This window comes from Hirundo rustica, chromosome 17 (genome assembly GCF_015227805.2).
Source record: "Hirundo rustica isolate bHirRus1 chromosome 17, bHirRus1.pri.v3, whole genome shotgun sequence".
In the NCBI taxonomy this organism is placed as follows: domain Eukaryota; kingdom Metazoa; phylum Chordata; class Aves; order Passeriformes; family Hirundinidae; genus Hirundo; species Hirundo rustica.
The window spans coordinates 714579-728887 of NC_053466.1; the positions used below are offsets into that span (position 1 = coordinate 714579).

General features: G+C 44.7%; 1 protein-coding gene across 3 annotated transcripts in view; it reads left to right on the plus strand.

Moving 5' to 3' along the window:
- The first annotated feature begins 1568 nt into the window (after positions 1-1568).
- Positions 1569-14309, plus strand: part of TMEM132D (transmembrane protein 132D) — a 199281-nt gene continuing 186540 nt past the window's right edge. For all 3 annotated transcript variants that reach the window (XM_040080591.2, XM_040080594.2, XM_040080593.2), the window contains exon 1: positions 1569-1806. In XM_040080591.2, the coding sequence (XP_039936525.1) occupies positions 1728-1806 (79 nt within the window). In that variant the 5' untranslated portion in view covers positions 1569-1727. The remainder of the gene's footprint in view (positions 1807-14309) is intronic.

A 14309-nucleotide genomic window follows, 5' to 3' on the forward strand; every position in this document is an offset into this window, starting at 1 on the left:
GGAAGAAAATTACTATAAATTCTTGTGGCTATTTCTTGTTTTTGTTTTGTTTTGGCTGTGGTAAATTGCATTTTGCTGCAATTCTATCTGCCAAGGATATATAAATCTCATTATTAAGTTTGACCATATGTTTGGGTTAGTATTGATACCTTCTGTAATGGAAAATCTGAGGTCAGTTATTTCCCCCTAGCACTTCTGGAGACTATTTTAAACCAAATGTCAGTATTTTTGCTGCTGTTTTTGCAACATGTATTAAGTAGTCCATTACACAGCCCTCACATTATTTCCCTATCATGCCTGCACCGCCCTTGATTTGGCTCACGACTGTTGCAGTGGCTTGGGGAGAGCTGAAAACACGACAAATTGGGGTGAAGGAACGAGCCAAAGCCTCGCCACGTGCAGCAGCAGGCTCATGCCAGCGCGTCCCTCCCGGCAGCCGCAGGGATGCGGTGTTTGGATGCGTGTCCGTCCGTGCGGGCGGCTCGGGGATGCTGCTGGAGCGGCGCGGGGATGCTCTGCCTGCCCGTGCTCCCGCGGAGCCGCTTCTGCCCTGCCCTGTGTCCTGTACGCCCTGCACCATGCCCTGCCCCGAGCCCTGTGCCCTGCCCCGTGCCCTGCCCCGAGCCCTGCCCGCTGAGGATGAGCCGGGTTCCAGCCCGGGGAGCGGCGCCGCTGCCACCTCCCGGCGCGCCCGGGGGGACTGGGCAGGAACCGGGCAGGGGGTGGGCAGCGGGGGCCGGGCAGGAACGGGGCAGGGGCCGGGCAGCGGGGGCCGGGCAGCGGGGGCCGGGCAGCGGGGGCCGGGCAGCGGGGGCCGGGCAGCGGGGGCCGGGCAGCGGGGGCCGGGCAGCGGCGCCGCTCCGCGCATCCCCGGCCCGCCCCGCCCCGCTCCGCCCGCTGCTCGCCGCGCTGCCCGGGGATTGGGGCTGCCGGGCCGCCGGGGCCGAGGCGGGGCTTGGCTCGGCGTTGTTATTTATTTGTTTGGCGGCGCCGTGGCGTTGCTGGCGGCGGTGGCTCCGGCCGGTTCCCCGAGCGGCCCGCGGCATGCGGCGGGGCCGGCGCGGGCGGGGGGCCGGGCCGCGGGGGCGGGAGGTGCGCGCCCGCCCCGGCAGCCCTGAACGCCTCGCCGGCCCTCACCTGCTCCCCGAGATCGCGCTCTGTGCGGAGAGTCACACAGGTCGATGAGGAGATCGAGAACTTGAAAAAAAATTTGAAAAAAACGAAAGGAAAAAAGAGCGCGCGACAGCGAGCCCTGCGTGCGTGGATGGTTTCAGGGCTGAGCAGCATCACCTAAAGGAAAACTTTGGTGCCGCCCCGGGAGCCGCCGCGCTGCTGCCCGGGATGCGGGCGCTGGCCGCGTGAAGCGCATCCCGGCGGGCGGGAGGGCAGCGCTGCCCCGGCCCGGCCCGGCACGGCACCGACACGGACACGGACACGGGCTGCCGGGCAAGGCGCTGCTCGCCTGCCTCGCCGAGATCTGAATCAAAACTGACTCCTTTTTATTTCCTGCGAGGAGAGGGGGGGGTTTTCCACAGCATCATCTGTTTTGAAGAAAGGAGGGAGAAAGGGGGGGAGGGTTAATGCTAAAGTAAGTCTTCTCTGCGAAGGAAATGCTTTTTGCGCTTTCCAGATGACCTTTTCTGAAAATGTAGCCTCTCCAGATGTCCGGGTTTGATTTTGAGTACAAAGTGTGTGAAACTGATCCATAGTGCTGTACAAACCGTAGGATGTGTGGTTCCGGGATTAGCAATATGGGGCATCTGTTGTCGCCTCTCCTCTTGAGCCTGGCAGCAGTTTTTTCCAAAGGTAAGTCTCAAATCTCTTCTGTTTCACTGCATCGTGGTTCTTATTTTGCATAGCCAGCCTTTGTGCCCTCTCTGTAATGCCTTCAGTGCTGATACCCATAGCTCAAGACGGAAAGACTTGGGGGGAGCCATGTGCTAGTCAGAACCACGGAGGATATGACTGGAGAGCCTGAGTGGAAGGAGCTTTCCTTGGTTGACCACGACAAACAGCCTGGCAGTTTCCTGAGGCATTTGTTACCTCCTTACTGTACTTCTGATCGGGCAGAAGATGCTGCTGCTGAGTTTAGCTGGTAGCTCTGCTTTGGATTACGAAGGCTTTGTGATACAGAGATCTGAAATCCCCAGGGGTAGAAGCTGTTGGAGCTGGCAGCCCCACCGTTGTCTTCCGTGCTGTTTTTCAGATTGAAAATCCTGTATCTCCGACTGACTGGCAGTGTTTTACTGGACCAGAGAAACAGGCACTTAGTGAAACGTTTAAAAGCTTTGATGAGATGCTGTAGCAGGTGTCTGATACCCTGCATGATGAATAGAGTTTGAATGTCCTGATGGCATCACTTCAGACAACTCAGTGATTCCTTCTTGGAGCCCTCGAGCTTGTTTACAGTTCGACTCAGCCAGCACACAGACAGTGCACGTATTTTTGTGTGCGTTTAAAGCTTCCTTGGAGCTTAAAAGTTTTCATCGATGCCTCAGCCAAAAGGTGAATGCACTTCTGCAATCCTTAATTTAGATGATTCTGAGCATTCCTGTGAAATATAAATTAGGAGAAGTATACATTTCTACTGAGCAGACACTGTGCATCAGCAGTTATATTTTGGCAGGAAAACAAAGTTTTCATGTGGTTTAGTCTTCAGAGGGAAATAAGAGCATAGGCATTAATCTGTGGTTTTGCAAACATACTGGTAAATAGTCCTGCTTATAAATATCCCTATTAAAAAGGGTATTAGTTATTCCTAACACCCTTTTTCACTTCCAGAGATCAGCACTTTCCTTTTTCATTAAGTGAGTTATTTTTACTAATTAGTTGGTATCCAGAACTGAACTTACTGATAGCAGGCGGAATACATAGCTGTGTATTTCTGTGGTGGCTTCCCATGTCAAATTCTATTCTCCTCCATTTTTCCTTAGAACAGGTAAAGAAAGGAACAAAATTATAAGTCTTCTCAAATGTTCCCTAAATGTAGTGCCTACATAAGTCCTGTTCTAAAGTTGCAATTGGAAATGCATTAGCAGCAGGGATTAGAAGTCAGAGTCTTTTCAAGAGATTACTCCATTCACATTGCACACCAGTAGCTTGTGATTGCCCAGCCAGGTTGTAAATGATGTATTTTATTGTAAGCAGTATCATCAGTACCTTGGATAGGCTCTCAGTGCAGTGAGAGCATGAACTTCTTCATTCCCTGGCTTTTGCTGTGTTTCGGTTTGCTGCCCTAGCACTGCATTAACATAGTGTTGGACTGAGATTGCAGTTTATTCCAGGATTGGAATAAATGGCATTTCAGTGTTACAGAATGCAGCGCTTCTTCCATTGCCATCTCAGCAATTACAGTGTTCAGATGTGATTTCATTCTAAAATGTTACTGACATCTCTTTTGAAAGATGTATTAGGAAAAACTGCTTCAGCAAAGAGGTTTTCAAGCCCTGGCACAGCCGCCCATGGAAGTGGTGGAGTCCCCATCCCTGGAGGGATTTAAGAGACTGTAGATGCGGTGTAGATGTGGTGCCTGGGGATGTGCTCAGGGGTGAACGGGACAGTGCTGGGTTAGCAGAGGCATTCGATGGTCTCAGGGTCCTTCCAGCCTAAAGAATTCTGTGGTTCCATGAAACCAGACACACGAGATCCCAGCAGAATCACTGGGGTTAGCTGTGCTATTGATCCTGCACTTCAGATATCCAAGACACTGCTGCTGTGTGAGTGCCAGGACTCTGCTGTTTAGTGATACAGATGTATTAGAGATGTACAGTAGTACATCTTTATTTTTTCTTTGGTGACAGACTCCATCTGCACTGCTATGCCCTAATACACTGGGAGGACCAGGAGAGTGTTCCAGAGATTCATAGTGTGAACTTCACAGTGTTAAAGGATGGTGCCCACCCTGCTCCATGTAGTAAGATGAACAGACAAAAAATAAATCAGGCATGATTACTACTACAGGGCACGTTTCTTTGATGCTTTTCTGTTGCTAATAGAAAAAATCCCTCATTTATGACATGATGACAAAGTTTTCCTAAAGAAATATAAAGCTTTTAATGTGCAACAGCAATCAGCTGTCTATTGTGTATAGGGCTGCTGCTTATTACTCAGAACCATGGCAACACACCTTGTACTGCACAGTTTCCAAATCTTTCAGGTAATGATGTTGAAGACTTGAGAAGACTGTTGTGATTTTGCTTTGCTTTTATCTTGTAAAACGCAGAGCTCCAGCCTCAGAAATGAAATGTTGTTTTCAATAATGAGCTAAAGATCCTACCAGGGCACCTTGTCAGTGATGATATAATCCAGGTGCGTTAATGCCCTGTCAGTCTAACAATCCATGGATGCGTAAGGGCAGAGGTGATGATACTCTGTAACTGTAGTTCTGGGGCATTTCAGCTTTGTCTTCAGCAGTTTGTTCCAGTCAGTCCTAGGAGGCCAATGCTTGCCCTCCGTCAGTTCAGCATTTTGCTCTTTGTTATCAAAGGCGAGAAGAAGTTCTTGGGAAATCTTCTGTCAACCATGTCCAGCTGACGTTAATGAAAACAGGCTATGTACAACAGGCACAATAATGTGGGCCTTTTGTTCTCTTGTTTAAATGGAAAGTCATCAGCTCCACTGGCGTACAATAAAAACTTCTATACTGTATTTGAGCTCCAGGTTCCATGCCTGGCTTAAATCTAGAATGAAAACAGCATCTCCCATAAGATGCCAAAGACTTTTGAGATGTATATTGTGAGACTAAAGATTGAGGAGCCTTTTTCATTATGAATGTCTTGAGATAAAACCGGATTTCATTGATTTCAAATTCCAAGTTTAAGCTGGCGGTAAAAAAACCAAGTGAATATTTTAGTAACTTGTTCTGCTTTTATTCTGCTGAGCATTTTGTGTTCTTCTGTGTCATCCTGGGCAGAAATCTTCCTGCAGGTTGCTCTCTAATGATGTCTCAGGCAATAGAGCTGCTGGTTTGATTTTCTTTTTCTCTCAATTTTACTGAAATGGAGGCTTGGCAAGTGTAGTAGGCAGGATTTCCTTGTATCCCCTCAGGGTGTTTCCCATAGCTAGAGATGAGCAGAGCACTTGTGCAGTGATGCAAATCTCCTGTTAGAGCAAAGCAATCGTGAGGAAACAAGGAAACCAAACCCCCAGATGCCCAGTTTTGGTTCATCCCTCTAGAAAAGTGGTAGTATATTAGTAAAGGGATACATTTTCTACATGGGATTAAAATCAAAGATTGTTTTATTTGATTTATGAGATGTATTTTTTTCCACTCCTTGGTGGTGGCTAGACAGGAGTTCAGGGTTGAATTACAATTCATATTGGCAGATTGTGATGGGGATGATGAGGGACTCATTCTTTTTCTCAAAGTAACAGTGCTGGTGTTGCTTGTGGACAGACCCATCCCCAGCATCTGTTGCTCCAGCTGTGCATTTGGTGAATATGGAAAACGTGGTGCTTGCTGCTTTCACATGAGCATAAAGCACACATGTGGCCAGTAGAAACTTCTCCTGTGAGCTCTGTCTGCTGGCAAAACCACCAGAAGTTTTCTATAAAATCCCCCCAAATAAATTAAATCTCTCCAGCTTTAAGCTCAAGCAGTTTTCTTAAACCCAAAGTTTTTGTGCTTTGTCCCAGCTTCATTGAACTTGAAGTTGTTTGGGACACTAAAAAAAGGAAGGGGAACGTAACTTCTGCCTTTTTGCTCTTGCCATGTTTCTTGCCATGGAGTACTTGTGGGAAAAGCCCCATTCTGATTCCTTTTCTTTCAGTAAAAATAATAAATTCAAGCTAAACAAAAAATTCCACAGCTAGACCCATGTTTTATTTGTCAGCTGCAATACTGTCTTAATGTGATTTGGTTTCTAATATTTCCCTGTAATGTTCTCATTTTTTACTTCTGTCTTTTCTTTTATTAGTTCCTTAGGACTGGCAGGCTCTGTGACACCAACCAATGTTTTAGATATTAATAAAAGCAGCTTTATTCAATAAAGATCAGTTTTATTTAATAAAGGAGAGAATCAAAAGATAATCTGATTTTTCATGCTGCATTCACATTAAATCAAGCTCCTGAGGTGGTTGTGGATGCCAAGTCTAGTGGCAGTCTATCACTGGTCCTACGATACATAAACATGACTGCAGACAGATTGATTGCAGGGAAGCTGAAGAGGCAGCTGAGATTCATCACAAGTTTGGTTTATAAAGTGGTGCATTAAATTACTTGATTTTCACCAGTCTTTGTAGTATTGCCTGCTGCATTATTAATGGCAGCACCAAATGAAGTGGATTTTAAGTAGTTCTGAGACACGTAGATAACACTAATTATCATGAGCAGTTTAAAGTACATATTTGAGGATGGTCGGCTACTTCACCCCCAGGCTGAAATGTGGGCACAGTTAACTGTAGAATGAGAATTGGTCTCTTCGTGTCCCTGGATTTCTTCTTTTATTGAACAGACTTAATTCCAGTGTAAGGTGTTGGTCTGATGGCCCCACAGAGCCAAGGGATTGAAACTCTTCATCTTCCAAAGCACAGCCTGTGTGGTATCAATGCAAACTTCCATCTCCTGCTTCAGAGCTAAACGGGAGCCAGAGGAGGGTGTAAGTATCTCACAGCTCTGCCCCAGGAGTTACACGCAGCTATCGATCTGCAGCAGGTGTGATCCTGAGCCCCTCGCAGTCAGCACAGGGGATTTCAGTGCCTTCAGCAGGCTCTAATTCAGAGTAGACAGAGTTTTCTGGAGTGGTATTTTTCTGCCGGTAACCCACACAGCAGTGGTGATTCATAGAACATCTGAGCAGTGTTGTGAAGCCAGTGCCAGAAACCTTCTGCATGCAAGCGAGGAAAAAGCCAGGGGAGGAAATGGAAGTAACAAGGCTGCTTTCAGACTGCATCTCAATTTGTGTCTGCTTGTAAACAAAGACCGTTGTGACAATACCAAAACCAGGGCACTGTGCAAGATGATCTGGATTTCTTTCAGAAGGTTAGATGGCTCTTTTCCTTGAAAGGGCTGAGAAAAACCACTGTAGTGAGACTAACCGTGGTAGTTGGAAGTGTTGCTGTGAGCTGTTTGGGGTTGCCCCGGTGCTTCAGACACAGGCACTGCTGGTGTGTGATCCAGTGCAGCAGAGGTTGGTTTAAATCACCACTCAGTGCAGCAGAGCAGGAGAACCCTGCCAGTCACTTGTGGCATCTGCACCCCCAGGGTCAGTTGACTGCCTCAGAGCTTCTGCTCTGCACACACAGGATGCTTGTTTGTTCTCACACCCTCACTGCTGGGAGTTTTTAATCAAGGTTTCCAGACAGCTTCCTTCGGGGAGTTTTCTGTGCTGCAGACAATTGTCTCCCTGGAAGTGGCTCAGCAAAACGCTTTTTTGTTTCTTGTACAAACAGTGTATAAGAGGTTGGTAGTGGTCTCATCAAGGTTGCCACATTTCCTCAGATTTACGAAACAGAAGGCTTCTTCCCTCCTCCTGTAGTCACTTCACCTTCTCATAGGCCCATCTGGCTCTGCTTTTAAAGTTACTTTGAATTGGTTTGGTTTGTTTAGTTATTTGGGGTTTTATTTGCAAATAAAGACTTTGCCACAAGGATGTTTTGGCTAAAGTGTTTCAGAAATTTGCTATGGTAATGGTTGGTAAGCGAAACAGACCCACATCTGAAAATGACCATGTGGATTCTAAACTGTGGGAAAGGGAAGGATACTGAATAATGTAGCTCTTATAAAAACAACAAAAGAAATCAGTTCCTGTGTATGTATAAAAAAGCAGCAGAGGTAATAATAACAAGTGCCACAAGCAGAGGTGTGGAAAGATGGCAACACACTCTTTACCCTTGGGAAACACAGCTTTGAGAGGGACCAAGGAGCAACAGGAGTTCCTCTCCAGCTGAACCAGGATGCTCCTCATCTTGTCTTTTGATGTATTTGCTTTTAAGAGAGGCAGACTGTTGAGCAGTCTGCAAATCTCTTGCTGAGGAGCAAGGCAGATGTCCAGATAATCACCAGATGAGTCTGCATGTCCTGCATGCTAAAAAAATCCTCCAAGTCACAGAGTGTAGTTTCATCTAATGCTAAATGGGCTCAAACCCTTGAATTTTGCAGGCCCTCAACCTCACTTGCATTTTATAAGTGTAGTTTTATGTCTTCAGTATACATTATGTAAATTCGTTGTGCAAGAGGAGGAACCCAAAGCTGGCAGAGGTAACTATGTCAGTGGTGTCTCTGAATATTGGTCTAATCCACAGTATAGGGAAGGAAACAATTCCAGTCAGTCCACTCACTCGCCAAAGATTCTGGATTAGCACATAATTGTATCCTCCATTTTCTGCTGAGCCATGGTGACTCATTCTGCTTATCTTCATGAAAATAATGGTGATTTGCATCTGCTTTTATTTGAAATATCCGTATTTATCCTTTAGTGTTGCATCTCTGTCCTAATGTAATCAGCCTTGCTTGGTTAATTTTGATTTGCTGGTACACATGGGTAGTTACCTTTCTTGTCTGTGTCTGTCAGATTCCTGCATTTAACTTGCTGCTTTGCTGCTAGCAGTGGGGTACATTGTCTGGTTTTCCTGCTCTGAAGGAGAGCTTGATGTTGTTTCTGTAGATTGTGTTTTGAGCTACTATTGAAAGAACTATTCAGCTCTGCAAAACTTTGCAGTGTGACAAATCTGTAAATACAGCGTGTACCTGCAGTTACACTCCTGTCATCCTTACCTTGTTCTCAGAAATAAAAATAGGATCCGGTTTGCTCAGGGTCACAAGTCTGCCGCTCTGAAGATGAGGAAGGATCTCTTTATGTAGTCCACAATACAGGACTTGGGGCAGAACTGAGCAGCTGATTGTGCCCAGCAGAGGAGAAAGGTGCACACATACTGGATGTTTATTGCCACACGTGGTGCAGAGTGCAGGGAATGCTTTTACACTCCTTTTCCCCATGTTTGTTCTGTTTCGGATCTGTTTAACCCAGGGTTAGGGGCTTTGTTAGGTGCTGTGCTCACCTACGGAATTAGCCACTCATCTGAAAACACTGAACATACTTGTGCTTCCTTCTCTAGAGGAGTGGGAAAGGAACATAAGTAAAAGGAGCCTTGCAATGTGCTGCTGTGTTAGCGCAGTCTGGTACATGGCTTACGAGTTTTGTCATGTTCTGTCATGGCAAGGCCATTCCCAGATGTCACTGCTGAGTTTCTTTGTACCCATTCCCAGAATTCTACTGCAGTGCCAACTGCCCAGCAAGCCTGTGAACCAGGGTGTGAAAGATGGGGGTCCAAAATGTAGTGGACACTTCTCAAAATCTTATTTCAGTTTTTGTGTTGTGTTGTCCCTGCTAATGACAAAGAGTGGTTACCCCTTTAGTGGACAAAAGCAAGGTGTCGTTTCTAAAGCTCGGTCTGGAGCTCTGCACAGGTCTGCCCTTGCTCACGTGGGGTTCCTCACTTCATGCTCCCTTGTTCCCAATCCTTTTCCGTATTTCTGCCTTTGCTGTGCTCGGCTCTGTCCTCGGTGGCTGCCTGTGTCCCCTGCAGCACTGTCTGCTGGGAGATGAGTTCTTGCATGCTGAACACCTGTGCACGGTGGGATTCTGTTCCGTGCTCCTGACTCTTTGACACCATCTGCCCAGCAAAGTGGCTTTAATGGGTTTCCACTGAGCCAGGCTGTAGTACAGCCCTGGCAGCATGCTCGGGAGTTTTAAAAATAAACAAAATCTCTTCAGACAAGCCACACACGAACACTGGTGTTGCCAACAATTGAGGATTTCATACTGTTTGGTATTTTGTGGAGTAGAAATATCTCTGTTTGATAGGCTCTAAAGTGGGAAAATGACTGATAGCTTGGAATGGCCTTCTAATAGTACTGGTTTATTTTTTTAAATGACCTTATAAAGCATTATTTTCCATCCCATTTTTAAAGTCAGGTATTATTCTCCTTTTACAAAAATGCAGTCATTTTACCTTGTTAGAGTTCTCATCTTTATGAGAGCAGAGGAGTGTAGTGGTTCATGATGGTGATTTAGGAGTGAGGGTACCCACTGGCTTTCTGTAACCTTTGAAAAATCACTCCAGTTCCCTGCTTTCCCTTTTATTAAACTGTCTTATCTGCTCAGAATACAAGGTGTTGAGAGCAGATCTGGTTTACTTGCAGCTATACAGCATCTGCTGTACATTTTACCACATGGAAATAATTAATTTCTAGCATCTGTGTTAAAAATTGGAATGTGACATTCTGATTGCTGGACAATATGAACTGCTCAGAGAAAAGAAGAGTGGGATAAGGAAAAAAAATAAAGATATGATGAAAGCATCTGATTAAAATATTCTAAGAGATTGAGTAGATGCAATCCCCTGATGTTACAATCAATATGCTATCCAAACCTTTTCAAACAGCAGCATGATAAAGAGAACATAAAAAGCTTTTTATAAGATGTCATAATGATGTTTTTGTATTTATTTCTGTTATAATCTGTGTTAATAAACTATTAAAGAAAAAAAATTCAATGTCTGTATTAACAATGCAACAAACCACTTATGAAAAAATGGGGTTTTTGACAGGTGGTAGAGATCTTAGTGCTATTTCATTCCTTCTTTGCCCCTTCAAGTCTTTGGGGTTTATTTGAAGCTCCTTCAGTTTGGTAAGTTGTGAACATAGTGGGCAGTGGTGGTAATGAGGTGGTGAAGGAAAATGTTGGCTGCTCCCTGTGTTATTGATGGGACATGGAAATTGAAAGAGTCAAACGGATTCTTCTGATCTTCTGAGCTAACTTGTATGAACACTCAGAGACTCAGACACAGACCTGTTTGTTAGCCTTTAGTTTATTTTATTCTAAATTACGTGGAGTCTGACCTGGATCCAGTTTCAGGTTAGAAAAAATACAAAGAAAATATCTGTGAATTCCCTTGACAAAGAAGATGGCATTTCCCAAACGCTGTCCACCAGGCTGATGTTTTGAGTGGTATCTCAGTGCTCCTTTGTTGTTGTTAATTATTAATTTGTCTAAAGCTAACTAAAATACTTAAGATCTGTGGTCTTCCACAGGTGTTTGGTGCTGCTGTTACCTTTTTTCCCCATTTTTCCTGTCATAACTTTGGATATCGCTGAAGATGTTCCCTGCTGTTTTAGCTGCAGCAGTTTACAATACAAATATCAGCATCAGCTGGGTCTTTGCCTGCCTTTTTATTTAGCCTCTTTATCTGAGCAGCAGTAGATCAGAGTAATGGTACAATAATCACTGGTGAAGCATGTATTTGTTTGTTTTCATTCTATTTCTATGCAGTCATGTGCTCCTTTCATCCTTTCATCTATTCCTATCAGAACTGTGAGTTTGGTTTGGATCAGACCCTGAAGAAAGAGAATTGCTTGTAACTGGAGAGTGCTAAATATAGCGGACCTTTGTTTCTGTATTTATAGTTTGGTGCTTAGAATGTCTGCTTGTGCATTATAGGTTCTCATCAAATAATCAAAATGCATCAATAATAATAAAATGATGGTTCATGAAGAGATTCTCTTCAACTGTTCTCCTTTCAGCAGCTCCAGAAAAGAACGATGACTTTGGCAGGCCATCCGCACTGCTGCCAGCTCTGGGCTTTGGCAGCCCAAGTGAGGAGCACTGAATTCAGATTTAAGTGCAAGGGGAGCATTCCCAGACCTTGTAGGATTTTAGCTGCTGCAGTAGGTCAGATGATAATTTCTCAGGTAGTTAACTCTTCCAGCCCTTGGGTATTTATGGCCTACAACTTGTCTGGAATGCTGTTGGGAGACAGTGAAGATCAAGGGACGAAGAAAAGTCTCCCCCAAATGCTAAAGGAGTCCTGCAGGATGTTATTTGGTGTAAGAGGGCTTTTCTGGTGTCTCAGTTCATCCTGTGAAGTGCTAAAGCCCTCCTTCTTTCCATAAGAAGTACATTCTCATTTGTTTCCCGCCTGAGAAGAGCAGCCCTCTGATCCTCACGTCTGTGGTGACTGCACTCTTCCCTCAGCCCCTTTGGGACCTCTCTTTGACTTGCTGCAGATGTTTGCTGCCACTCTGATCAACTGTCACAAGAACTACACATCCTCCCACTTGTTCTATCTTCTTCCTACAAACAGGCTCTACCAAAATCTGCTCTGGAGCCTGTGGAATTGTTGTGGCAGTTTCAGTTATCTTTCATCCTTCTTTGACATCTCTCTTAGGAAGAACTGATCATTGTGTTCCTTCTAGTCTAAACCTGACCGGGCCTCAGCAAATGTTACTTCCAGTACCTCGTCATTTTCTTCTCCAATTTCTGAATAAATGTTTCTCTCAGACACTCAGCAAGTGAATCCCTCCATAATTCCTGCACTTTGTCTTGCCCCCTTCTTTATAGGTCAGTGCTGCTACTGTTCTCCTTCCAACAGCAAGTCTTGTTTTCAGCAATGGGATGAACAGAAGGAATCACAGAGCAAAACAGATCATATATAATGTTAGATTTAGAGATGACATTGAACTTTAGTACTGACCTATACAAGTTATCAGAAAAGAATTGAAACTCTAGGCTGGGAGCCCAGAAAATTAAGATTGAGGGCAAGCAAGAAGAAATTTATGGAAGCTGGAAGACAAGAAGAAGAAATAAAGATCAAACTCCGTTGTGCTACTACTCTGCAGAGTAAGAACTGATAGTGAAGATGGGATTGTGAAAGTTGCATGACAAAATCAGACTAGCTCTGCTCTGTGGCTGCTCCAGGCAGACAGGGTGCGCACAGCCCCTCACCAGAGCCATCCCAGGAGGTCTGATGGGTTCAGTTACACAAACACTTGCTCTTCTCCAGTGAGACTTGTACACCACCAAACTGCAGTTGCCCTCACATTAATGAAAGCAATTTAAATTAAGAAGACACAATCCCTTCCTTACACTTCAGTTTCAAATAAGGCAAATATTAAACTATCATAAATTTTCATGGAATAAATAAATCTTAATTTTGCTTTTGCTGAATGCAAGTTGCAGCAGCCAAAATAGAATTTTGCTTATTTTCTTGATAATCTCTTCTGAAATGGTTTGTACTTTATTTCACCTGCCTGAAAGGAAACTCAGAACAAGTGGCTCAGTTACTTCTTTGCATTCAGTGGTTGAAAATAACTCCTTTTTGTTTTGCAGTAAAATATTCTCACATGCATGCAAGCTTCATCATTTTCACCTCTTTTTTCCAGTAGTAAAAAGTCTCTCTGCACATTCTAGCCTTTGCATAATGGAAGCTCTCACACTTTCCAAATACTCTCAGTGTCTTCCCTTGACCTGCTGGCCAAGAGTGATACCAGGGAGGTTTTTGTTTCGTTCTCAGCTCTCGCAATAGAACTTGCCTTCTGCCCTGCACGAGTAGGCATCAGCTGGGACCAGAGAAACGCTGCATTGTGTGTTCCTGGAGATGCCACGCAGCTCGAGAGAAGGAAATAATGAAACCACACAGCATTGCTGTGAAAACTCTGCTAAGTGCTGTGAAAACACAGCTGGAAACAATAAGCCTTCAGGAGTCAAGGTCTAACTTTACGGGAACAATGTTCAGAAGTTTTGTAATTTGGCTGTAGAAAATGGTTCTGACAGACCTTTCCTGGAAATTAAAACTTCCCACTTTACAGGGATGGTGCAGGTGCAGTGGTTGACCAGTGATGCTTTCCTGCAGTTTGTGTGTTGGATTTTGTTCACTTAAATCTAGACTGTAAGCTGTAAACAGAAAAAAAAAAAAAATTATAATTCTTTACTGGGCTGACTCTGATCTGAAAAGGAGCATGGGTGGTAGAGCTGTTCATAGCAGAGTCAGCCTCAGCTGGGGCTGCTGCAATCTCTTTCCTGTGTGGCATTGGCATTTCTGCAGTGGAGTAATGAGCCATGCAGAGAGCTCACACACACAGCTGAAAACTAATATTTTTCCCTCATTTATAGAGGTTGGGGTTTTTCTTTGCAGCACCAGCTCCAGTAATGCTGCAGTTGCCTACTGAGCTGGCTGAGCTCCTTGATCTGATGGAAAACTAAGGGACCAAAGAGAAAAACTTGTAGGCTGCAGTTAATGCTTTCTTTTTGTAGCATCAAACTGTACATCCAGTAATCTGTTCCCAGGCCTTTTCATTGTCATTCCCTTGCAGAAAAATCATGATTATAGAACCAGGTGGTGTTCAACCTTAGCTGATGTTCAAGCATGGAAACCAGGCAAAATGAAAGAAAGCTCGACAGTGATCACTTGGTGTATTTGTAATTGCCATTTCAGCTGATAGGCCTTGGCAAACTAGCATACCATTGCAGCTACGAAACAGAGACACTTAAACAAGAGAATGGTAATGATTTTAATAATAGATAAAGCCATGA